Consider the following 25,147-nt stretch of genomic DNA (forward strand, 5'->3'; position numbering starts at 1 on the left):
TGTTTTTTTTTCCCCCCAGGACAGTGAAACTAACAGAGAATATGAAAAGAAGAGAAACACTCGTGACCTTTCCCGGGAGACATCGGAAGACAGTGATGTGTTTGGTATGTAATGTGAAAATGAGAAGATGTGATTTCCTATGGTGATCCTGGGCAAACACATTCTCATTTGGAGAAGGTCTTACTTTTTTAATTACATGAGTGAACTGTGAATCTGTTCTCCTTGTTAGAAGAGCAGGCTGTGCAGAAACCTGGAGGCTAAGTACCCTCCACCCACCTCCTGAGAACACCCTCACATGCTCCGCCGCCATGAGACTGCCCTGGCCACCCTCAGTGCCAGTCTCTGTCTTGCTTGTGCTCTTGGCTGGGTTTCGCGTGCTGTTTTGTGCCCACAGACACCAGAGATTCCCCAGGTTTCCCCTTGCTATACGCTGTTTCTCCAATCATGTATTTGATCAGTTGGGTGTGGACATCAGAAGCGGTCACAGTGCGCATAGGAACTATCTAATGAGGAAGGGCGGTAGTCCCAGGACCTGGACACGCTGGAGTTCATGGGAACTGCCAACAGTGACTCAGGAGGTGTTGGGAAATATGTTTTCTGTAAAAGTTTACTTACTCGTCGCCCTAGAGACGGAGGTTGCCTCTCAGGTTCCCACCAACTTTTGTGTGTTCACTCTTGGTCCCCTCCGCCGCCTGATGGTGGGCCTGGTGGCTCGCCCAGGGCCACAGGCCAAGCTGAGACTCGAGCAGACCTGGCCTAGGTGTTGCTCCTTGCTCCACGCGTTTGTATTCCTAGATGCCGGCTCCTGGTGGCTCACTTATCAAAACAGAGGGCTGTTCTCTGGCTGCTAAGACATACCTTAGTCACAGAGCGAGGCCTCCCCTCAGGGTCTGGCTGGGTCTCTGCTTATTTCCAAAAAAGAGTCTCTTCACACTTCACTTATCAGGCAGGAAAATCCACCCCAGTTTTGTTTTTTTTTTTTTAATTTTGTTCCCGATTTATCTGCTGTTTTAAAAAATTCCTTTCCTTTTCTATAATCCCATCGTTGTTGAGTGGCACACAAGAAGGATGGAACTAGACAGGCTACCACTGCCCACTTTCTCAGTATCTTAAGCTTCCATGGAATCAACCCAAAGGCCCAGAGATGAAGCCCTGAGGATTGGTGTAGGGGAGTCAAGATAGGCAGGCAGGAGAGGAGACATTGCTGTGTGCTGATTTGCTTGGGGGTTTTCTTGGGGCCTGAACAGCCCAGCACCTCTTGGTGGTGGGGTTTGCACTCCATGGGGGAAGAGGAAGGGGGAGAGGGGGCAGCCTACCTGGAGAGCAGGCTGCGTGCCTTGGGGTCTAGAGCGGGGCACAGTCTGTGAGTCTGTATAGAGTCTCTGAGTGTCAGTGACTTTAACACTAAAGCTGCCTGTAATCCTCTAGATTAAAAGGTGTCTTTAGCCTTCTATTCCAACTGCATATGTGTATAAATACATAAAAGAAAGTGACAAAGCAGAAATGTCCGATTTTAGGTTCTACATACAAAGAAGAGCAAGTTTTTAGAGTTGTTTTGGCTAAGCTCGCTTATTTTTAAAGTAAGCATCATCTTTCTCATAATTCTGCAGATTAATTGCTTTTAGGATTATTCATAACAACATCAGCCTTCTCTTTTGCTATCAGCATGCCCACACACAGTTTTATTGATATATAAATGTGTATAATGTCTGTATGACATGAAAAAAATCTATTATAAGCCTTTTCCTTAAGTTATAAATGTGGTATAATTCCTGAAGTACTTTGAAAGGAAGCCCTCCTTTAACCTTCTCAGATCCATCTGCAATTTGGAGAGTTTTTTATTATCTAGAGTTGAATGTGAAAACCAAAGGAAGTGCAAACATCCCAGTACAAAGCTAGATTTGCCTTTTACTGGGAAGAATCGTGCCATCAGCCAGCTTCTGCCTGTCTTGTCGACTGTACGCTCCCGGTGCCTTGAACAGTAAGACCAGCTCAAATATCTGCTGATCTGAGGTTCTGCTCACAGGCCAGGCTCTCAGCCCATCAGGATGACTGGGGAGGAGTTCCCTGCTTGTCAGCCTCAGGGCAAGAGCTGCCGTCACCGCTGAGTCACGGCAAGGGGGAAGTGTGACCGTGGATGGGGTGGCCCGGGACGGGACCCCCCCCAGGCTCCCCAGCCTGGTGCTCTGCTCTCCTGAGTCATGCAGAGTGGGCCCTGCGGAGCTATCAGATGTCTGCTTTTGAACTTCATATAACCTCCCGATCCTAATGCCTTCCTGGGGGCCAAAGACGCCCAGTCTAAAGTGATAAGGGGGAAAGAGGCTGAAATAATCTTGGCTATCAGTCTTGACTATCTGCTCTTGGGAGACGTATATATGAATTCTTATCAAATTCTGAAGTGTATACTAATGTCACTCCAAAGAAATCAGCAACTGGGTCTTTCCCTGACCAGACAGAAACTCCCTAAACACAAGAAGAAGCTGTGCTCCCGTGATGGTCCATGAGCCACGAGTCACCAGCGGCCACTTAACCATGCTCCTCAGGCTCCTGGGCATCATTTTGTCCACATGTCAGAGAACTCAGGGGTGGGTGAGGCGTGGGGGGAGGCCATTAGCCTTTTCCTAACCCAAGTCTGAGGAATGCATGTCCTCAGGGTCCCAGCGGAGGTCAAGCCAGCTCTGTGAGAGTCCTACTTAAAGGCCGGACAGAGAGTTGAGAGGCTCTGACCGGCACTGACCGCACACAGGTGCTGAGTGCCAGGCTCACATGCCTCAAGCCACGAGTTGCACAACTCAAACCAGAGGGACTCCCTCTGTCTCTGGGGAGTGCCTGCAGACTTTACTGGGCTCAGGCGTGTTGGACTCTGCAGCCCCATGGACTGTAGCCCACCAGGCTCCTCTGTCCATGGGATTCTCCAGGCAAAAATACTGGAGGGGGTTGCCACGCCCTCTCCAGGGGATCTTCCCGACCCAGGGATCGAACCTGGGTCTCCTGCACTTAGCACTGTGCCACCTGGGAAGCCCCAGGCTTCTTTAGCAGTTGTATTTACTTTTTCATTTCCTGGGAAACTTTCACTGCATGCTTTAGATCTGAGTTAATAACTCATTGGCGTGCTCTTGGAAATCTTTCTGTAGTTTGTCTTTGGGCTGCAGGTGGACACACTTGGGACTGTTTTGCCTGGTCACCCAAAGAGGAAGAAACAGTTTAGGACTCAATCACACCCTATGAGAACCATGAGCTGCCTGGGATTTGGGGAACCAGGCTGTTCTGCGGTGGGACAGTTGAACCTCACACCCACACACTCGGCACAAACTAGCCTTGTGGTTGGAAATCCTGGCAGGAAGGAAGGTAGACACTCACCCCAGCCCCTCCCCCAGAGCTCACGAGTCCGGGGACTAAAGCAGGGCAGGTGGTTCAGCCAAGGCGGACCAAAGATGCAGGTCTCCCTGACGATGCCCAGAGGACAGAAGTCTCCAAGAGAGGGCAGTCCTGCTCTTTCCAGAGCGACCGTGGTCCCTTCCAGACATGCCACTCATCTCCCAAGTCAGAGCAGTGGAGTCCTGTCACCCTGGATGGACGCTAGTGCAGCTCACAGGCTCATGGGATCCTGAGAATGTGGCTGCACTGTGTCAGGTCAGATAATGGACATAAAATTGTCCAGGTTCAATGTCTAGGGGGAAAGTACTCATATTAGAAACATTTGAGTATATGTATATAAGGACTTCCCTGGTAGCTCAGCCGGCAAAGAATCCGCCTGCAATGCAGGAGACCCAGGTTTGATCCCTGAGTCAGGAAGATCTCCTGAAGGAGGGCATGACAGCCCACTCCAGTACTCTTGCCTGGAGAATCCCATGGACAGAGGAACCTGGCGGGCTACAGTCCCTGGGGTCACAAAGAGTCGGTCATGACTAAGCGACTAAGCACAGCACGGCACATAAAAGGACAAAGTTATAAAGCATATAAATTATGTATTACTAATATACGTATATATTTTAAGTGGCACGCATGCATACTTAGTTGCTTCAGTTGTGTCCAGCTCTCTGTGACCCCATGGACTATAGCCCACCAGGCTCCTCTGTCCATGAGATTCTCCAGGCAAGAACACTGAAGTGGATTGTCCTCCTGCAGGGAATCTTCCTGACCCAGGGATTGAACCCACATCTTTCATGTCTCCTGCACTGGCAGGCGGGTTCTTTATCACTATTTTAAGTGGGTAGAAGAATATATACATACATATATATATATATATATATGCATATATATGTGTTTTTATTTTACAAGGCCAGAGTTAATTTACTCTGAGAAAACACACAAAGAAATGAAACATAAAAAAAATCAGGTGGAGATGAAGTAAGGCCCCATGTACATTTGCTGGCTGTACAGCAGTTGCTGCAGCTGAATTTGACACTTAACCTGGAGCTTCCAGCTGCCTGATGGAAGTGAGACCTCATCAGCTTCTCCTTGTACACGGGAGGCGGCATCGACTCCCCGTCCCCACCTTCTAGCCGTGTGGTTTGGGGCAGTGTCTGTCCTCATCTGTCTGTGTGTCGGCCTCCTCGCCAGCACGGGGCGGTGACAACGGAACCACCGTGAGTGACAAGCGAGCGGACACCTGGGGGCTTGCAGGCGCCCCGCCCCCGTCCGCCGCAGTGACAGCTGTTGTTTTCAGACAGACGTCTGCGTGTGCTCCTCGAAGGAGGGAGCGCTGTAGTTAGCACACTGCGCAGGTGTTTTCCTGTTTAAATTGTCATCACAGGTGATCACGTGGCAGTCAGTGACCTCGAGGTATTTTTATGGTGTGTTGGTGATTCGTTTCATTTGCAAACAGTGATCAACTGGATAATGAGTCTCCTTGAGGCCTGAGGTGCCCTTGGTGCCAGAGCTCATGGCAAGCAGAAGCAGACTCCCCACTGGATGGGGAGGACCTGCGAGCTCTGTGTGGCCTGAGATAACGCCCAGCCAAGTTTGGAAGGTACTCTGCCACAGACAGATATTGCCCTGAGAATCTTCATGTAGCATTAAAAAAAAAAAAAAAGTTGCCTTTTTTTTTTTTAAATTTCCAAGAACCTTCCACAAGGAAATCTTTTTGAGATGCTATTTAAGTGATACTTAATATGCTATGATGATCAGATTGAGTTATAAAGTCCATAAGCAGCAGTCATTACTGATCTAAAATTCTACCTCGGTTCAGTAACAGCCGCAGGTGAGGGAGCCACTCTGTCCTGCCTGGCAGACTCGGCTCAGTGTGTCCCAGATAGAATCCTACTCCTTCAGAAACGATCACTGCACAACCTCTTCCCCGGAATATTTGAGGGCAGCCTTAATGAGCTGCTGATTATGAGCCAGCTGCTGCCTGAGGCCTTTACTTCATACCTAGACAAGCCATAGAATCAGGATCCTGTGAGTGCACCTCCTGGGTGGATAGAAACCATGGAATCAAAGTCACAAGCGGAGTACTTGACGGAGTGTTAGAAATCATCCTGTCCACAGGCTCACTGTGTCCATGAGAGTCTGACTGCCAGGACAGGGAAGACAGAGGAGGCGGGAGACACAGGATGGCAGCCCAGGGACCCGCCCTGCTCTGAGCCCCACCGGGAGAACAGGGGCTTGTCCGGGACAGTCCTTAGGGAAGGAGGCAGCGCTCATTGGACAGATTTGTTAGAGCAGTGAAACATCCTAGGGTATCACTTCTCTGTGCATTTGACTGAATAAGATGATACCTTGTGTCTCTAAAGTACTCAGTTGTGTTCAACTCTTTGCAACCCCAGGAACTGTCGCCTGCCAGGCTCCTCTGCCCATGGGATTCTCCAGGCAAGAATACTGGAGCAGGTTGCCATGCCCTCCTTCAAGGAATCTTCCTTCCCAACCCAGGGATCAAACCAGGGTCCCCTGCATTGCCAGACGGATCCTCTACCATTGAGCCACCTGTGAAGCCCACGGTCTTTAAAGTACTAGTTTCTCCTTGTAGTTCCCCGACAGTCCTCTGGGGGCACTCTCCCCACTCTCAGTTGTATTTATTTCTGGCTGAAGCCCCCCACTGGAAAAGACCCTGATGCTGGGAAAGATTGAAAGCAGGAGAAGGGGACAACAGAGGATGAGATGGTTGGATGGCGTCACCAATGCGATGGACATGAGTTTGAGTAAACTCTGGGAGTTGGTGATGGACAGGGAGGCCTGGCGTGCTGCGGTCCTTGGGGTCGCAAAGAGTCAGATGTGACTGAGAGACTGAACTGAACTGAACTGAGGCCCACAGCTCCCCAAGGGGCTCGGGTGACGCCCTCAAGGTGGGCGTAGGTTTGTTTTGTGCCTGTGGGGTGTCAGGTCTGCTCCGCCGCCTCCACCACGAGCTGCTGGACCAATGTCCTGGCTTCTGGGATCATCTTACTTCTTGAGTGAGGCTGTATCACCTAGCGGCTGGGAGTGTGGAGCAGACCTCTGGGGGGGGGGGGGGGCTCCGCCTCTGTGGGCTCCGGTTCCCGTGTGGAAGGGGCTCCCAGCACCGCAGGGCTCCAGGCTGCCGTGGGGGGTCATTGGAGTTAAACAGTCCGTAAGAGGCTGGGCCAGTGCCCAGGGCAGGTGCTGAGCCAGGCAGGCAAGTGGCCCTCAGCCCATCCATCTGGGTGGCCGGCCTGAAGCCCCCATGACCTTTGACTGCTGCTGCTGCTGCTAAGTCATTTCAGTCGTATCTGACTCTGTGCGACCCCATAGACGGCAGCCTATCAGGCTCCCCCGTCCCTGGGATTCTCCAGGCAAGAACACTGGAGTGAGTTGCCATTTCCTTCTCCAATGCATGAAAGTGAAAAGTGAAAGTGAAGTCACTGAATCGTGGGAGTGGGGTGCCATTGCCTTCTCCGGACCTTTAACTAGTCCACATACAAATGTGGTATTCAATCACATGTACAATATTTAAATTAAATGGGTGTGGCTGTGAGTCGGCTCCCTCTTCTGGGTTTTCTGCTCTGAGCCTCGTTTTCCTAAAGATGAAGTAATCATCAGAGGGAAACAGCAGAAGAGAAAGGAGCGTATAGCGATAACTCACCGACGTCTCCAGGAGTCTCTCCAGGAGTCTGAGCACCGGCTCACTACTGTGTCCCTTTCCCGCGGGGACAGGGTGGGCCGTGTTGCTGGTGTGTTCCATGCCGAGAGCACTGATCTCCAGCCTCCAGCGTCCGCATAAGCTCGTCCTACTTACTCCCTGTGCTGGGTGCTAAGTCACTTGGCCGTGTCTGGCTCTTTGTGACCCTATGGACTGCAGCCCACCAGGCTCCTCCTCCATGGGATTCTCCAGGCAAGAATACTGGAGTGGGTTTCCACGCCCTCCTCCAGGGGATCTTCCCCACCCAGAGATCGAAGCCAAATCTCTCGTGTCTCCTGCACCAGCGGCAGGTTCTTTACCACTAGCGCCGCCTGGGAAGCACTTACTGGCTGGCCGGCACTGACTTGCCACCTGTCAGGGCACGTGGTCCAGGCCGCCAGCACGGCTCACCTGGATGCCTCCAGGAGCCCGGCCTCCATCCTCAGCATGCCCCTCTGCCCTCATCGCCCCTGCTCGCAGGCCCCCCAGCCTCCCCACGCCCCTGGGGCCCTGCAGGCCAGCACTGCCTGCCCCACCCCCACCTGCTCCTGGCTCCTGGAGCTCAGGGCCTTTGCCGGGGCAGCCCTTCCCCAGGCCTCCGCACCCAGGTGACCAGCCCCCTCAGAAGAGAGCGGCGCGGGGACGGGGGGCTGTGTCAGCCCTGAAACGGGCCCTCAGAGCTTGGTGTCATGACTTGAGCTGTGTGACACCCCACTGAGGGTAGGCTCCCTGTCTGCAGGGACTCCAGGGCGGTGGACGGCTTCTACCCGAGGGCTGTGACGCAAGAGGGGACAGTGCCTTTTGCGTGCACTGAGGGTCCGTGGGCCCGCTCTGGCTGCAGCCCTCCAGTGGAGGTCGGCATATCGTGTGTCCTCTGCCTCCCACAGCCTGACCCGCGGCCCTCGGAGGAGCTCGGTCACCCGGTGGATGACAGAGGGGTGGTGGGACCCGGGACCCCGCCCCCCGCCCCTTCTCTCTCTAAGACACCTTTGCAAACTGCGGCTTTTCACCGAGGATGCCGCAGTCAGTGTGACAGCCCGCCTGAGCCCTTTACTCCTGAGGCGTTCTGCCCCTGGGCGGCGGCTGAGCAAGCAGCTCCGGAGGTGGGCCCGGACTTGGACCGGGCCGCGGGGGCCTGGACGTGGGCGGGGCCGGGGCGGGGGCTAGACGTGGGCGGGGCCGGGGGCAGGTGACTGCCTGTTTGCTGAGATGGCTGAGCACGCCCCCTGGGGACCTGCAGCGCCAAGACCCCCGTGAGGACTGTGGTCCAGGCGGGAGTGAGGCCCCCTGTTCCGCGGCAAGCTGGCGGTGCCTCGACTTGCACTGGTGGTCAGATGGGCAGACCAGCCGCACCTGGCCGGCTGCCCGGGCGCTCCCCCGCTGGCCCTGGCTTGTGGAATAGCATGTGCTGCTCAGAGTCACTTGAGGCCATCAGACTCACAAAAGGACAACGGGACCATTTCCAGAACAAAAAGGGACACAGGCCGCGCCGGCACAAATAGCAGCTGTGAGGGCCTGGCGGGCGGACGGCCCCACGTCCAGCCGAGGTCCGGGGCCTCAGCAGCCCCGTGGCCCCTCGTGGCCCCTTCCCCTCATCCACGCCACTCTTGTGACTGGTGAGCCTGCTGGGCCTCAGGTCTCCACCTTGAAACCACCACATTTGGTTTCCATCAGGAAAAGGGACCATGTCCAATCTCCACCCCAACCCGACCTGAACTCCTAACGTGGCCTCAGGAGCTGGCGTGCGGCTGGGGCGCTGTTGCCTCCGATTCCCGGGTTAGCTGGAGACCCTTCTCCTCAAGGCCGAGTTACCAGCGGGACAGGGCCATTTCGCCTCTCTGGGCCGGCTGTCCTCCTCCCGCCAGTTCAGGAGGTGGCTGTGGCCTTGTCTGTTCTTACTCCTGTGGGGGAGGGGGGCCACATCCTCCAGGATCCTTGAGGGGTGGGTGCGCCTTCCCTCTTTCCCATGGAGGCTGTTACGTTCAGTAAAGTTGCTCAGTCCTGTTGGACTCTTTGTGACCCCATGGACTGTAGCCCGCAGGCTCCTCTGTCCATGGGATCCTCCATGCAAGAATCCTGGGTAGCCATGCCCTTTTCTAGGGGACCTTCCCGACCCAGGGATGGAAGCTGCATCTCTTATGTCTCCTGCACTGGGGAGAAGGGTGGTGGGTGATCTCACGCGCTCTCGCAGCACTGGCTGTTTTGTTCGTGCTCAAGCGCGTTTCCATCTCTGCAAACGTTCAGGAGGAGCCATCATACCAGCCTCACTAGCAGACAGCTCCAAGGCTCCTAGACACCAAGAGACGCTGGATTTTTATTTCGTATAAATGAGATGTGATATTTAGGAGACACACACACGTCATCATCTGTAGTTAACTTGCTATCTGGCCCAGCAACTTGGATGTGCAGATCATTAAGTGTTTTTCACATTTTGTCAACAGTGTGTATCAGTGAAGTGCTGTATGTCCCTGACACGAACGTTAGATCTGTGCACACGCTGGCCACCGACTCCTGCATCAGCTTTGCTGCTGGATTTTTCATGTGTGATTGTTTTCAGTCCTTGCAGTTGTTGGGGAACGTGGGTCTCCCGTTTCCACCCACTTGCCATCACTCAAGCAATTTCACTCTATGTGCTTTTTCTAATAGAAAACGAGATTAAATTCATGCGAATAATTTTTTAAACTAAAGATGGCCTTGCTTCAGAAGAAGGAATGTATTGAAAAGTGTGGGATTTTGTGATTGTTTATCCCAGTGATCCTAGTCCTTATGGGAACACTCTAACCTGCAGAGGTTGGCAGAAGTGACCCCAGAGGTCGGAGGTCAGTGGTCGTGGTGTGGGCACTTTCTGTTAGGAAATCTGTCATTTAAATGTCTGCACGGGGCGACTGTCCTCAAGTCATGCTGCTAGCTTGCTGTAGTCAGATGCTGCCAAAGCTGATCAATTAATGCCGTGCTCAGCGTTGCCTTGTCCGTGGTCTCTGCTGTGTGTGTGGAGGTTGGGGAGGCCAGACCAGGGCCCCCTGTCTGCCAGCTCTTCTCAGAGGCTGCTTTGTCCCCAGCTCTCACCTGTTTCCTCCAGCCATCGCCATGTCCCTTCTCTGATGAGAAAGAAGAAGCAGATTAGCTCCCAGCACGTGAGCTGATTACTTAGAAAGCAAACCACGGTTGTAATTATCAAGAGCATATTCATCCACTGATCAATATATCCAGAGGCATCTTGTTACAAAGGGCATCCTTTAACCTTGGGAGTGCGTGTGAACACCTACACACCCACCCACACACACACATACATACACACACACAGAAGATGACAGCAACAACAACAAAAATACAACCATCATAACCACCGTTGCTAAGGAAACAGACATTTCCATTTCTTCACAGCATATTTACTTAAAAAGAAAAAAATTACAACTCTCTTTAATGAATGTTCTTCTTCTCTTCTTTTAGTTTAACTTGATTTTAGCTTTTCAGATCTGATCTTGTCTATCGACACAGCACATAATCCCTGGGTTTTCTAAGGTGTGAATGAGCAAGAACCCCCTCAGTGGGGGTGCTGCAGGCTGGGTCGGGAGGTGAGCACAGCACAGCGGAATGGAGGCCGCCCCCCACTCCAGGGAGGGTCCCAAGTAGAGAGCTGACCTCTGCGGGGGCTCTGTGAGTCCTGGGGTCTCCCTGAGCCATCCCTGCAGGGCCAGGCCAGTGTGGCCATTATTGGGTGTCCCCTCTGAGCAGCCTGGGGCCGGTAGGCCGTGCACGGCAGGGGCCGGGGGCCGGGCGCTGGGGGCTGTGAGCAGAGCTGTCGGCGGGCGGGGGGCCGACACTTGGAGCGCAGTGGAAAGGCGAGTCTGCGTGCAGTTTTCGTTTGGCCTTCGGCTCATCAGCAGTGGGTGGGCGCCGAGGTCCTCTGTCGAGCATCAGAGAGGGCGGCCCTGGGGGATGCCGTAGATCTGCGGAGCTGCCAGCCGCAGGCGGGGGCAGCCGTGAGGGCAGGGCTGGCCCTGGCTCCTCGCACTTGCATTTCCAGACATTTCCTGGGTCACACAGGAACCACAGTCCCAGGATCTCGCCTCCCTCTCTGCATCCTCCAGTTGCCCTCTCTGTCGGTTCCCTGGGCATCGCCCCGGATCAGCGTGGTGCTGGCCCTGCAGCATCCATGGGGCCAAGGGGCAGGCAACTTGTCCTGAGGGGTCAGGGAAGCTCATCGAGGTTAAGAGCCTGAAACACCTCCGTCACCTCGACTTAAAACTGGGCAGCATAGCAGGTGCGGTTAGCATCTGCTGGTGTCCAGGGAGGGAACTCACCCTGGCGGGGTGGGGCTTGCGAGGGGAGGGGACTCACCCCCTGGTGGGGTGGGGCTTGCAGGGCCACAAGGGTGGCATGAGGAGTGGCAGAGCCGGGGATTCGGAAGCTCGGCGTGCCTGACACCAGCGGTGCCAGGCGGTAGTGGGAGTCAGGGTCAGGGAACGTCCAGAGCGCTGACTGGGCAGGGTCTGGACCTGGGACCCCACAGGAATGGTGCTGGTTGACCTGTGGGATCCTTGGCCCAAAGGTCTGGGCGTGAGAGTAACACACGTTAACACAGGGTCTAGACAGACGTGGATGGATCAGCCCCCGGGGACCCGAGTCCCTCCTCCTTCTGCTCAGGGTCCCCCTGGAAAGCCCTCAGATGAGCTAACACCCCTCACACCACAACACGGGGCAACAGCTCACTGCTTCGCCATGTACAGAGCATTCACAGGGATAAAAAGCTTTGTCCCAAGCAGCCACTTTCTAAGGATGACATTTCATGCACTGCATTTAGACATATGTAGAGATTCAGGCCAGAAGGGACATTGCCGCCTGCTCCAGACCTGCTTGAGCAGTGCTGGCCGGGGTGATCACAGGTGATGAGGATGCTGGCTGATCACAGGTGAGCATGGGTGTTGGCCTGAGTGACCACAGGTGAGCATGGGTGCTGGCCTGGACAGGTGAGCACAGGTGCTGGCCTGGGTGATCACAGGTGAGCATGGGTGCTGGCCTGGATGATCACAGGTGAGCGAGGGTACTGGCCTGGGTGACCACAGGTGAGCGAGGGTGCTGGCCTTGGGTGATCACAGGTGAGCATGGGTGCTGTCCTTGGGTGATCACAGGCGAGCCCGGGTGCTGGCCTGGGTGACCACAGGTGAGCGCGGGTGCTGGCCTGGGTGACCACAGGTGAGCGCGGGTGCTGGCCTGGGTGACCACAGGTGAGCGCGGGTGCTTGCCTGGGTGATCACAGGTGAGCGCGGGTGCTGGCCTTGGGTGACCACAGGTGAGCACAGGTGCTGGCCTTGGGTGATCACAGGCGAGCCCGGGTGCTGGCCTGGGTGATCACAGGTGAGCATGGGTGCTGTCCTTGGGTGATCACAGGTGAGCACGGGTGCTGGCCTGGGTCATCACAGGTTAGCGCGGGTGCTGGCCTGGGTGATCCCAGGTGAGCCTAGGTGCTGGCCTTGGGTGACCACAGGTGAGCACAGGTGCTGGCCTTGGGTGATCACAGGCGAGCCCGGGTGCTGGCCTTGGGTGACCACAGGTGAACAAGGGTGCTGGCCTGGGAGATCACAGGTGATGAGGACACTGGGTGATCAGAGGTGAGCGAGGAAATGACAGCACCTGGCTCCGTGGGACCCGCTCCCCCACCTGGCAGGTTGCGCTGTTCATTGTTCTTCCAATTCCTCAGAAACCAGGGTCCCTCCAAAGTAATCCAGGACTTGTAACAAATGATGCCAAATTGTATCTGAGATGAAAATGTTGAATGTCACAGTGAGATTCAGGGAGATCAATTTTCCTTCAATTTTGCAGAACTTGGTATTATACCCAGGTGTATGTGTATGAATTTGTTTGCATGGTATGGAAATGTTGACTTTCTGCATATGGTAATCTCCTTATGAAATTATCAAATCATTCAAAGTTATACCACATAATATAGATTATCATAAGCAGCTGTTTCGTTTAATTTCAGAATTTTCAAAAACAAGTATTTTCAAGTGTGTACTACATGAGTAGACAGGGAATATTTTCTATTTCTTCAGATACTTGATAAAATGTACATGGTGTCTGATTATGTGATCATGATTAATTGTTTAAAAACAATTTCTGAAAAAGGAGCTAAACAAAGCAAAAAACCATGAAACTGTTAGCACACCCTTAACTAAAACACTATGTATCTGGGAACAGTTTAAGCAGCAGATAAAGACAGTTTACCTGAGACCATTTTTATAACTGGTATCTTGGAATGTTTCCTTTATTTCCATTTATCTGTTATATCACTTTTCTTCAAGTGAAACATCATGTCTTATTGCCTGATGGGGTTTTTTAAAGTATTTCGCTGACCATTTCTTCCCTTGCAGAGTGTTCAAGTTATTTTTATCCTTAAAAAGAGCAGTGGCTGACACTGGCTGGCATCAGACTGGCGCTGGGAGGTGCTGGGAGGCGCCTGTGAAAGGCAGGCGTTGTGCGAGGCACTGCTATCTCTGCCGCTAGACGTTTGACACCATTGTTCCCTCGGCTCCCAGAGACCGACAGGGCAGCGGGGCAGATCTGTGCCTGAGAGGAGACCTCGGCATCATGCTCTCAGTTACCGAAACGCCCGAGAGCAAACCTATCAATTGTTGCAGAGTGAGCTGTGGACGATGCCGGGCCCCTAGGCTCCTGGAGGCCAGTCACTGGACCCTCTGGGTGGTCCTTCCGTTTCTAAAGCCAGTGACATGCTCCCCATCCTTCCTGTACCTGGATGTCTCTCCCTGGCCTCAGTCTCTGTCCCCAGATGGAGAAGACTCTGCCTTCCAAAGGCTCCTGTGGTTAGTGAAACAGTCCCAGAGAACCTCTGCTTTGCCATAGATACACCTTGTCATGTTCACGGGTTCCACACACTCAGAGAGGAGGGATTATACGAGGGGTGAAGACTGGGACCCATTCTTAGCATTCTTCCCACACAGGCATGAAATGAATATTGGATGGATGGATCGATAGATGTGTGGGTGTGTGGATGGATGGACGGATGGATGGATGGGTGAATGTATGGATGTGTGCATGGATGGGTGGATGGATGGATGGATAAGTGCATATCTGGATGGATGGGTGGGTGAGTGGATGATGGATGGATGTGTGGATGGATGGATGGGTGGATGAGTAGATGGATGGATGGATGAGTGGATGATGGATGGATGGATGGATGAGTGGATGATGGATGGATGGATGGGTGGATGATGGATGGATGGATGTGTGGATGGATGGATGGGTGGATGGATGGATGGGTGGATGGAGGAGTGCATGTGTGGATGGATGGGTGGGTGGATGAGTGGATGGATGGGTTGATGGATAGATAGGTGGGTGGATGTGCAGATGGATGGGTGGATGAGTGGATGGATGGGTGGATGAGTGGATGGATGGATGGATGAGTGGATGATGGATGGATGGATGTGTGGATGGATGGATGTGTGGATGGAGGGGTGGGTGGATGAGTGGATGTGTGGATGGTTGGATGTGCAGATGGATGGTTGGGTAGGTGGATGGAAAACTATGGGTTTTTACACAAGGTAATCCCAAGCTAGTCTTGCAACATAAAAATAATAACAACACTAAAAAAACGCCCTGGCATTAACAACATGTTGTTTTATGCTCCTCGAGTGTTGTCAGAACAATGACATGAGGGGGCACCACGTATCTGTTCAGTGTTGCAAATGACGCCCAAGGCTTTAGGAGCTTAAACCACATGGTCAAGGTCACATAGGAGGTGGGGGACCATCAGTCAGAGTCTGTTGGCTTTGACTCCAGACCCTGCGCCTCCAGTCGCCTTGCCTGCGCTGGAGTGCGTCTGGCAGCTAGTCTGCTCCTGCTGACACGGTAGTGGCGCCCATGGTGTCGCCTTCTCAGGGCTCCTGCAGCCTCTGACGCCTGCGCAGGGTCACCGTGAGGCCCCCCAGAGGCTGCACGAGGAACGGAACCCTGTGAACATCGGGCCCTTCTGAGTCTGTCTGACAGCAGCTGGGTTTGGGGAGCTGGGCGTGCAATGGAGGCTTGGGGAGGTGCCCGACTGCCCGCTTCTGCTCCAGCTCTGCGTGGGGCTCCCTCGCCCGTGACCCCATCCCCGCCGTGGGAGGGTTCCAGGGGCCAGCTATTTAGAGTAAATAAAAACTGTATGTTCTATGTCCACAAAGGAGGCATTCGTGTGAGGTGGGTGGGCTGATAAGACGCGTTTGTGGCAGAGTTGTCAAGAAACCTCTGCGGGCGGCCGCGTGCCTCTCATAGAAGCAGAGTCTGCCCCTGCACGGCCACGGCCACAACCATGGGCCTTCTTGTTCCTCCACCCTCCCTGGTGACCCCGAGCGCCGAGTGCCAGGGACAGAAGTATTCCACAAACAAGGAGAGGCCTCTTCGCCCTGGCCCACACTAGCAAATTCCAGGATCCTCAGGCCCTGCCAGCCCCACTGCAGGAGCGGCCCGGTCCCATCAGAGACACACAGGTGCCTGGGCCCGCCTGCTCACATGGGCGGCCGGCCACACTTGTCTGCTGCCTGTGAGGAGCAGCTCCCTCCTGCCTTTCATCCCTCTGGACCACACGCTTGTCCCCATCGTTTTCACCTGAGGTTCTGTTCAAGGCCTCCTCCTCACAGCCTGGTTTGTGGCCATCAGTTTAAGGCAGCCCCTGGCAGGACAGGAACTGAGTGCCTGGGCTGAGCTCCGGTACAGCCTGGCAGTCTCTCGGGCAGAGCCCACGGGCTACTCTGTGAGGCCAGCACCTGGGGGCCCCTCTCAGGGAAAAAGGGCGTGGCATCTGTGTTTAACCCAAGCCCAGCAGGCCCCACGCCTGGAGGCCAGGGCGGCGCCTCCACTCCCACCAGGATGGAGAGGGGCTGGTGACCCACAGGCGGGGTGGGCAGGATGCTTTCTTGTGTGGACAATCCCGTGAGATGAGACAAGATGTTCTTCTGTTGGATCACGTGTATCAGCAGGCCGGGTGTCAGCCCCACTCAGAGCAAAGTGACCTGGACATTTGAGTAGTTTCGAACCATCAACTGTCATCTGGCCAAGGCCCAGATCCACCAGATGAAACCACATCTGCCTCCTTTACAGTCACTTCCCTGGACTCTATTCTGGAGGGACAGACGCCTGCGGAAGGAGGCTGGGGTTCTGAGTGGTCCCTGCTGGGCTGGAGTGGGGGGTCTGAGGGTGGGACTGCTCATCCACAAAGCTCTGCAGTGAGACTCCTGCAACAGCACGTCCAACCCATCCTCCCACCACCTGAAGCCGGTGGGAATCAAAATTTATAAAGACTGCTTGAAGAAGTCATGTGGTCCATCAGTTTCGATTTCTGAGCTTCTGCTTGGTTTTTTCTGGACTGTGGGAAACCTAGTCACCTTCTCTTTGTTTTGGGGGATCAGAAAGTGAAGAGGAGCTAAAAAGCCTCTTGATGAAAGTGAAAGAGAAGAGTGAAAAGTTGACTTAAAGCTCAACATTCAGAAAACGAACAGCATGGCATCTGGTCCCATCACTTCATGGGAAATAGATGGGGAAACAGTGGAAACAGTATCAGACTTTATTTTTTAGGGCTCCAAAATCACTGCAGATGGTGACTACAGCCATGAAATTAAAAGACGCTTACTCCTTGGAAGAAAAGTTATGACCAACCTAGATAGCATATTCAAAAGCAGAGACATTACTTTGCCAACAAAGGTCTGTCTAGTCAAGGCTATGGTTTTTCCAGCAGTCGTGTATGGATGTGAGAGTTGGACTGTGAAGAAGGCTGAGTGCCGAAGAATTGATGCTTTTGAACTGTGGTGTTGGAGAAGACTCTTGAGAGTCCCTTGGACTGCAAGGAGATGCAACTAGCTCATTCTAAAGGAGATCAGTCTTGGATGTTCTTTTGAAGGACTGATGCTAAAGCTGAAACTCCAGTACTTTGGCCACCGCATGTGAAGAGTTGACTCATTGGAAAAGACGCTGATGCTGGGAGGGATTGGGGGCAGGAGGAGAAGGGGACGACAGAGGATGAGATGGCTGGATGGCGTCACTGACTTGATGGATGTGAGTCTGAGTGAACTTCGGGAGTTGGTGATGGACAGGGAGGCCTGGCGTGCTACAATTCATGAGGTCACAAAGAGTCAGACACGACTGAGCGACTGAACTGAAGTGAACTGAATATCTCTTCTGCAATGCGCTGGAGTGTTGGATAACTTGTTAGGTTCCTCACCATCTCTGTCTCCCATAAGGTTTTCTTGGCTCTCAAGAACAGCCTATGACCTCAGGTGGCCCGCCCCCCCGCCTTCTGATCCAGGTTGCCCACCCTGAGGGACCTGACCTAGGGGTCACACGTTTGGCAGGTCACTGTCCCAGTGAGAGAACTGTGAGCTTTGTGCTAACCTGCATCGTACAGGGGTGTCAATGGTCTCAGGAATCTTTAAGAGAATATTTGATGAAGGAAATATGGAGGGAAAGGATAAGTTGTAAAGCATGAGTGTAAAAACAGCAAGTGGAAGACCGGGTCCCTAAAGATTTCCTGCGCTTTTGTGGATTCCACAGTGACGGCTGCTGTCATCTGCTCCACTCTGGTCCTCTTAATGAAAAACAAAGGATTCGTATGAACAGTTACGACAGCAGCACCTTGTGGTTCACTGGGGCCTGTGGATTCATTTCTGGAGAACACTTCCTAACGCGACTGTGAGCTAGGAGACCAGATGGTGAATCAGTACAGGAGAAAACCGCCGCGCCAGGCCAAGGGCCTCCAGCCACTCTGAAGCCCTCCTTCGTGCATTTAGGGGAAAATGCCCCAGAGCCCCGTGCCCACCCTGACCCCCGTTCCACGCAGGGTCACCGTGTGATCCATCTCCAGGTGGTTTCTGCCTTGGGTACCTCGGACGTTACAGCAGGGTGGGGATGGGAGGGCGGGTTCCCCGTGACCTCAGTGGGCCTCCCAAGCGCTGCCTGAGCTCCTGGGAATCCTGGTGCCAGCAGCTCAAATGTGAACTGTGTGGACCTCAACAGCTCCTGAGACATGGTCTGCATGCGCCTGCACTCAGGCCCCATGAGGGACACCAGGGAGCCGCTGTGGTGGGGGGGAGGGGCTCTCCATGGGGCGTCCACAGGGGACTGCACGTGGGAACGCTGTGTGTCAGACCCACCAGGGAGAAAGGGCGGACGGTGGAGACCCACAGTTCCAAGCCAGAAAGACCTGTGCTGGGGCACACGTCGAGCAAGGCAATTCTGTTGTGACTTTGATTTGGGGATTTTTTTTCCTGTAATTTAACAAGTGACCCCATGGACTGTAGCCTGCCAGGCTCCTCTGTCTATGGGATTCTCCAGACAAGAATACTGGAGTGGGTTGCCATGCCCTCCTCCAGGGGATCTTCCTGACTCAGGGATCAAACCTTGGTCTCCTGCAATACAGGCAGACTTTTTTTTCCCTTCTCTTTCTTTTTTATTTTTATTTTCCACTATCTGAACCATCAGGGAAGCCCTAGAATAAGAAAGTAAAATCACAGGTTACAGTCTGGGCTGTAAACTTAATTAGATATGCCACCTAAAGCTACTATTTTGAAAACCAAGGCAAAAAATGTAGGTACAACCAGTGAGTCTGAGCCCTCAAAATGAAGGAACAAATTTTATTTTCTATCCAAATATCTGAGGGATGTCATATGGGGAGAAAGTACATGTATATAATACGTACCAAAAGCTCCTCTCTGGGAAGCTGCTGGAGGTTAGTGGCAAAATGAGGACTGGGTTCAGAGTGGAGTTCAGGGTTTGGGACTCCTGCACTGGAGAAGGGAGGGTTGTTGGGACTCTGGGACTTCCTGGCATGTCCAGGCCCTGCCCAGAGGACCAGCAGCAAGGCTGGACTACAAGCCTCCCCGCGGTGAAGGCATTTGTGGACAGACACAGGCTCTCGGCAGGAGGATCAGAAAGTGATCTGAATGCATCCCTTTTGTTCTGAGATGATGCCTTTCTTGTTCTTTTCTTGTACTTTCCCAAATTCCCTTTCTTCCTTTTGTGTAGGCTGCTGCTGCTGCTGCTGCTAAGTCGCTCAGTTGTGTCCGACTCTTAGCGACCCCATGGACTGTAGCCTATGAGGCTCCTCCATCCATGGGATTTCCCAGGCAAGAATACTGGAGTGGGGTGCCATTGCCTTCTCCATCTGTGTAGGCTAGTACCTGGTAATTTCTTGTTTTCTCTTAATGTCTTGTTCAGTCACTAAGTTATGTCTGATTCTTTGAGACCCCATGGACTGCACCACACCAGGCTTCTCTGTCTATCTCCCGGAGCTTGCTCAAACTCATGTCCATGGAGTCAGTGATGCCATCCAACCATCCCATCCTCTGCCATCCCCTTTTCCTCCTACCTTCGAGCTTTTCCAGCATCAGGGTCTTTTCCAATGACTCAGTTCTTCACATCAGGTAACCAAAGTATTGTAGCTCCAGTTTCAGCAATAGTCCTTCCATGAATATTCAGAGTTGATTTCCTTTAGGATGGACTGGTTGGATCTCCTTGCTGTCCAAGGGATTCTCAAGAGTCTTCTCCGGCAGTACAGTTTGAAAGCATCAATTCCTCGGTGCTCAGCCTCCTTTATGATCCAACTCTCAGAGCCATGCATGACTACTGGGAAGACCACGGATTTGACTAGACGTACCTTTGTGTCTTAGCAAAGGTGAAAGCGTCCCAGAGTTCTAGAAAGGCCAGTCTGAAGACTTCACTCCTCATTTTTGCTGTTTGACTGCTCCGTGAAGCCAGGGAACCGCCCTTGAAATGAGAGTGATGCGCGTGAATGAACCCACAATGATGATGTGTGGTGGGCTAAGCCTCTACCATGCAGTTTTAAAGTGTATTCTTGGCAAAACCTCTAATTAGCTAAGCAATGATCTTTTTTATTGTCTCTAGCTTCATTAAAGATCCGGTCAGCTGTGAATATGAAATTTTATTAAACCTTCCTGATGAAATTATAGTTGCATGATCCCTTAGGTCTTATGTTTCAAGCTATCTAATCACAGGAATTAAAATGTTTTAAATTAATTATAGTGAAAAGAAGCCCACCATGACTCACATCTTGTCAACAGAAGGTTTTCATTTTGTTGTTAAATTTAATAGATGGACTCGCCTTCACAGAGGGGGTCTCTAGGTGTGTGTTATTCTAGTGAGAGGAGGGATACAGTCCTGCTCTGACAAACGCGTGTACTTCCTCCTTGTGTGAACCTGAGCTGCTGTGTGGTGCCATTACTAAGTCATGTCCGACTCCTTGCAACCCCGTGGACTGCAGCACTCCAAGGTTCCCTCTCCTTCTGTGTCTCCCGAAGCTTCCTCACACTCACGTCCATTGGGTCAGTGATACCCTCCAACCATCTCACCCTCTTGTGGCATTTGAAGATATAGGAAAACTCAGAGGTGAAGCCACAGCCGTCCTCAGGCTGGCCTCTCCTGGACTCAGGAGGCTGTAAGTGGATCCCAGGGGGTAGAACAAAGCCGCCACCACGTCGGCCCAAAGCTGGGAAAAGCCGTGAGTCCCAGCCAGACCAGCGCTCTCCCCACAGAAGAGGAAGGTGCAGCCTTCCCTAAGAGCCCAGAGGGTGGGATACAACAGTGCCTCCAGGGGCTCAAGGTCATCAGCGTCTCTGACGCTGACCTTCCCTGGTAGTTACTGGGCACGGGGGCGTGGGTGAACAGCAGGTGTCACTGGACGTGTGCGGTGCTGGGTTAAAGGGTCAACCTGGTTATTTGGAGAAGGAATAGCTCCCTGGCCACTCCTCCCCAGCCTGTCAAGAAAAGAGCAGAATTGGGGGCCACCCTGAGCATTCTGCCTCTGGGTCTGGGGTGTGGCTTGGCACCTGTATGGCTTCTTGTATGTTTATACACACACACTCACACATAGGGTTTTGATGCAAGTCAGTGATGGAATATAATTTCCAGGAGTGTGATGGAAAACAGCATAAGGTATACAATCTAGGTAAAAACAGTCATTTAAATATAGAACAGTGCTCACTGAGTCATCACGGTTTATTTGAGACCATCGTGTATGAAAATGTGATGTATGTCATTTTCTGGTTACAGTGAGATGATGGGTAAGTGGCAGTTATATAAACAAGCAAGGACTCAGAGCTTCCGCGTGGTTGCAGGGTGACATGTCCGCTGTCAGAGCTGCAATGTGATTTTCAGGATCCCTCAACTCGGCCTTTCTGAGTGTTCAACAGGCATTAGCACATTCTGCCAAGGACAGCTGGTGTAGTAAATTGTGAGCGGATGGTTATGCATGCCCGTGGGGTGGGCAGGAAGGGGGTGTGTGGGGAGGCAAGGCAGCCGCTCCCACCCTGCAGAGCGCTGGGGGACCCGGGGCCCTGTTGCTCGCAGAGGAGGCTCTGGCTGGGCTCTGGGAAGCCCTCCCATCTCTCCCGGTCAGTGCCTCTGTTAAACAGAATGTCTCAGCTGTTGGCCATCTGCAGTTAATGTCACCCTGAGAGGCAAAACCTAGGGCCAGGTAAAGGCAGTGGGGGCCCTCGTGGAGCACCCAGAAGTGGGGGTGGCCGGCAGTTGGGGCCTCAGAATGAGCATCCCCTCCTCTGTGGAGCCCTGCCTCACTTGCTCTGCCTCGGTTTGCTCACCTGAGCAAGTGGCCTCGCAAACGACCTGCTCTGTACGGTTGCTGGTCACACTTATAAAACTTCCAGCGAGAGCTCAGCTTTCCCTCCTGGACCATCACCAGACACTGCATCTATGGAAGGGGCAGCCCGGGTAGACCCCCAACATGCCCAGTCCCTGCGTGTGCCACTCCAGGAGCCTCAAGGTGCCAAGGACAAGTGTGCAGCCCCACCTCCCTATTCATGACCACAGACACCACCGGAGGCTCGGGGCCCTCGCTGGTGGGCAGGGGGTCAAGGTCAGCCTCTGGAGACCCTCCTGGCAACACCTTGCAGGTCCTGGCCCTGCACACGTGGCAGCCTGTGCTTGCTGTGCCGTCCACATGGTTTGGTTTGCTGCAGACAGCGCAGAGCACAGGTGGCTGAAACGGCCTGGGAGATGAGCCCGCCTGGTGGCTGCGCTCCACGTGAGGGGCTCGCCCAGCGCCTGCGCTCGGCTTTGCACTCGGAGAAAGGCAGGGCAGGGACGCTAAGGGCTTTATCTGGAACCTCAGAGCCGTGATGAGGGGTTTCTCTGAACCTCCACAAATGGCCAGAAAGAATTCAGTTGCGCAGGTGAATTCATTTGTAAGCCAGAGCTCTCTAGACCCTGGCATCCAGCCTTTTGGGATGGAAGGAAATTCTCTGTTAAAAATGGTAGAACAGTTGCCATGCTGAGAACAAAGTTCTTCCAGCTGAGAAGAGAGAGCGGAGTCTGGGTTCTGTTGCTTGCTGGTGGAGTCTGGCCTGGGAGACAGCACTTCTGGGTTCAGTACCTCGTGCCAGCCCAGTGACCCAAGGGGACAAGTCTGGCAGGGTCCCCACCTTCAGGTACAGCACTGCCAGCTGGGAACAATTTAGGTGGACCTGAGGCGGTCCCTCTGTGAGGCTGACCGCGTAGAAGCTGGGTCGAGAGAAGCTCGGTCCAGCTGCCTGGAGCAGACCTCCCAGTGGGTGGGGGCTGGGGGGCAGGTGTCAAGGTCAGGGGAAACAGGGGGCGGAAACCAAGCACATGGAGCCGGGCGCACCGCGGGGCCTGGGGGAGAACTGAGAGGCCGGAGCAGCCCGTCCTGGAGGGCGGGGGAGGATGCTCCTGAGGGCCGAGGCAGGGTAGGTCCTGGGAATCATCAAGGTCACGGTCAAGGTCACGGTCACGCCAGAGCTGAGCGCCCAGCAGCTCCTGCTCCGTGAGCTGCAGGGCCCAACAGGGCCGTGAGCAAACTCGGCTCAGGGGTAAGTAAAGGAAGAGGTGATGTGGTCAGGGGCATCGGGAGTAACCCGGGAGAGACCACGGACTCCGACCCTGGCCTGCTGGTGGCGGGTGGTGGGGGAGGGGAGGGGCGGGATGCCAAGGGCCCACAGGCCAGGTGGTCACGGCGAGACCCTGGGCTGGAGCCTCCCCGGGGGGTGTGACACTGGCGAGTTGCTCCAAACAGTCATCACTGCCCCGATGTCACCATCCTGGTCTGCAGGGTGGTCTGTGCCCCAGAAACCACCTTCCAACTTACTAGGTCCTCAGCTTCTCAGAGACATTTGTGAGTTTAACACCACCACCCTCAAAAGTGCACTTCCCTAAGTTTCCTGGGGTGGGTTTACCCATTAGACAGAGGTGTGATTTTTTTTAAGACATTTTCTTGCAATTTCCTGTAGAATCTGAACGTAACTGAGAGAGGATTATAAATGTCTGTTGGGGTCCTGCCAGATCCGAGCCACTCATGTTGTGCACCAGAGCTCTGCTCCAGAATTACTGTCTAAATAAGAACTCTGCCCCTTCGATGAAAGCTGTTATGAATTGACAAAGTAACACTGCACTTGTCCTTACCCAAAATGCTGCGGATCCACAGATTTTAGCTTCTCCCTGGGCTCCTTGCATCCCAGGAGAAGCAACTTCCAGGACACAAACGCCCTTCTCTGTGCCTCACAAATAACCATATTCAGGGACACAAAGGCTGACTGTTGTAAAAATATTAGTATTCAGATGCGCTTGTGTTTCGTTAATGCATTTAACCACGTATAATATAGCGATTGTTTCCTGTTCACATTTGCATTAATTTATATTAGCCACAGAATCTAAAGCACAGCGAGAAAAGCAGACCCTTTCTGTTGCAACCTATAAATCAGCTCTGCGTCCCTGTAAAAATCTACAGCCTGGTGCCGGCCACGGCATTCTGCAGGGTGCTTTCTCAGGACGGTGCGAGGTGGTGAGGGCCTGATATGTGATAGATATGAGAGCTTTCGTGTGGTTCATTTAATCAGTGTCATAAACGATGTGCCACGCTCTAAGTGATGGGTTTGTAAGGCTTGTAGCGTGGCTGGCGTAAGGCACAGTTGACACCTGTGTGCACCGTCTTAGGAGCAGGAAAGAGACCCCAGGACCCCAGGGCCTGGCTGTGTGCCAGGTACTTGGTGTCCGACAGACATTTATGATGTCCGTACTCTGCTTTGGGAACATAGGTCAATATATTGACTGCACAGTGAATGTCACCCATGGGACAGTCTCTTGACCCCTCTGATTTTGTTAAAGGAGTGTGCAACCATTCAGGTTTTGTAATTTGTATTGTGGAAGTATGTGGTGTAGATGCCAAGCCTCCCCTGAGTACGTGTGATGAAAGGAGAGGCCCTCCATGCAACCATCACCCAGACTGGCCAACCCTTCCTGACGCCCCCGGACACGACCTTGGCCCTGCCTTGACTTAGCCCCTCCTACCTGTGCTCACCTGCACCTGTGCTCAGGCTGAGTCTTCTTCTCTCTTGAGGTCTGGTCCTGCCCACACCCTGTTCCTTGACTGTCTCTGGGCACTTTCTGGAAAAAAGGGGGAAAAAAAATCCATTCATCTCAACCCCTGAAGCCTGCACAGGCTGGCCGGCCTGTCTCTTGAAGCATCCTCCCCTCAGCTACCCCCCTGCACCATCCCCCTTTACCTCCCCCCGCCAGCCTCCTCCCCACCTTCCCCACTGCATCCTGCCCCACCATCACCCCTTCCAGCCCCTACTGGCTGCCTGTCTCCCTCAGGCCTCACACCTGCCCTCTGGGGCTCCAAGCCTCCCTGCTCCCGAGTGAACACGCCAAGCTCCTTCCCGAGGACTGTCTCCCGGGCATTCTTCTCTGCAGAAGCACGTTGCCCCCCACCCCCCGCCCCCCGTCCCTGAGCAGCCACACTTTCACACTGTCCCCTCGGTAGGTCGTCCTGACGCCTGTGTCCCGCTTCCTTTTATGTCGTCACTCAACATGACATCACACACTGTGTCTGTGTCCTACGGCAGCCACAGCAAATGACCGCAAACAGGACTTGAAACGGCAGGGAGCTCTCCTGTCCCGGCTCTGGAGGCCAGAAACCGGCACGGGGTGTGGGCAGGGCAGCGCTCTCCCTGGTGTCTCGGGAGGGGCTGCCCTGGGCCTCCACCGCCCTGAGTCCTGGAGACCCTGAGTTGTGGACACACCAGGCCACGGTCT

General features: G+C 53.6%; 1 protein-coding gene across 4 annotated transcripts in view; it reads left to right on the forward strand.

Annotated features, from left to right (window-relative positions):
• The window catches only part of MBP (myelin basic protein), a 105,836-nt gene that overhangs the window by 46,355 nt on the left and 34,334 nt on the right, over positions 1-25,147 (forward strand). For all 4 annotated transcript variants that reach the window (XM_069569143.1, XM_069569145.1, XM_069569144.1 and 1 more), the window contains exon 3: positions 20-104. In XM_069569143.1, the coding sequence (XP_069425244.1) occupies positions 20-104 (85 nt within the window). The remainder of the gene's footprint in view (positions 1-19; positions 105-25,147) is intronic.

Source organism: Ovis canadensis, chromosome 23 (genome assembly GCF_042477335.2).
Source record: "Ovis canadensis isolate MfBH-ARS-UI-01 breed Bighorn chromosome 23, ARS-UI_OviCan_v2, whole genome shotgun sequence".
Taxonomy (NCBI): domain Eukaryota; kingdom Metazoa; phylum Chordata; class Mammalia; order Artiodactyla; family Bovidae; genus Ovis; species Ovis canadensis.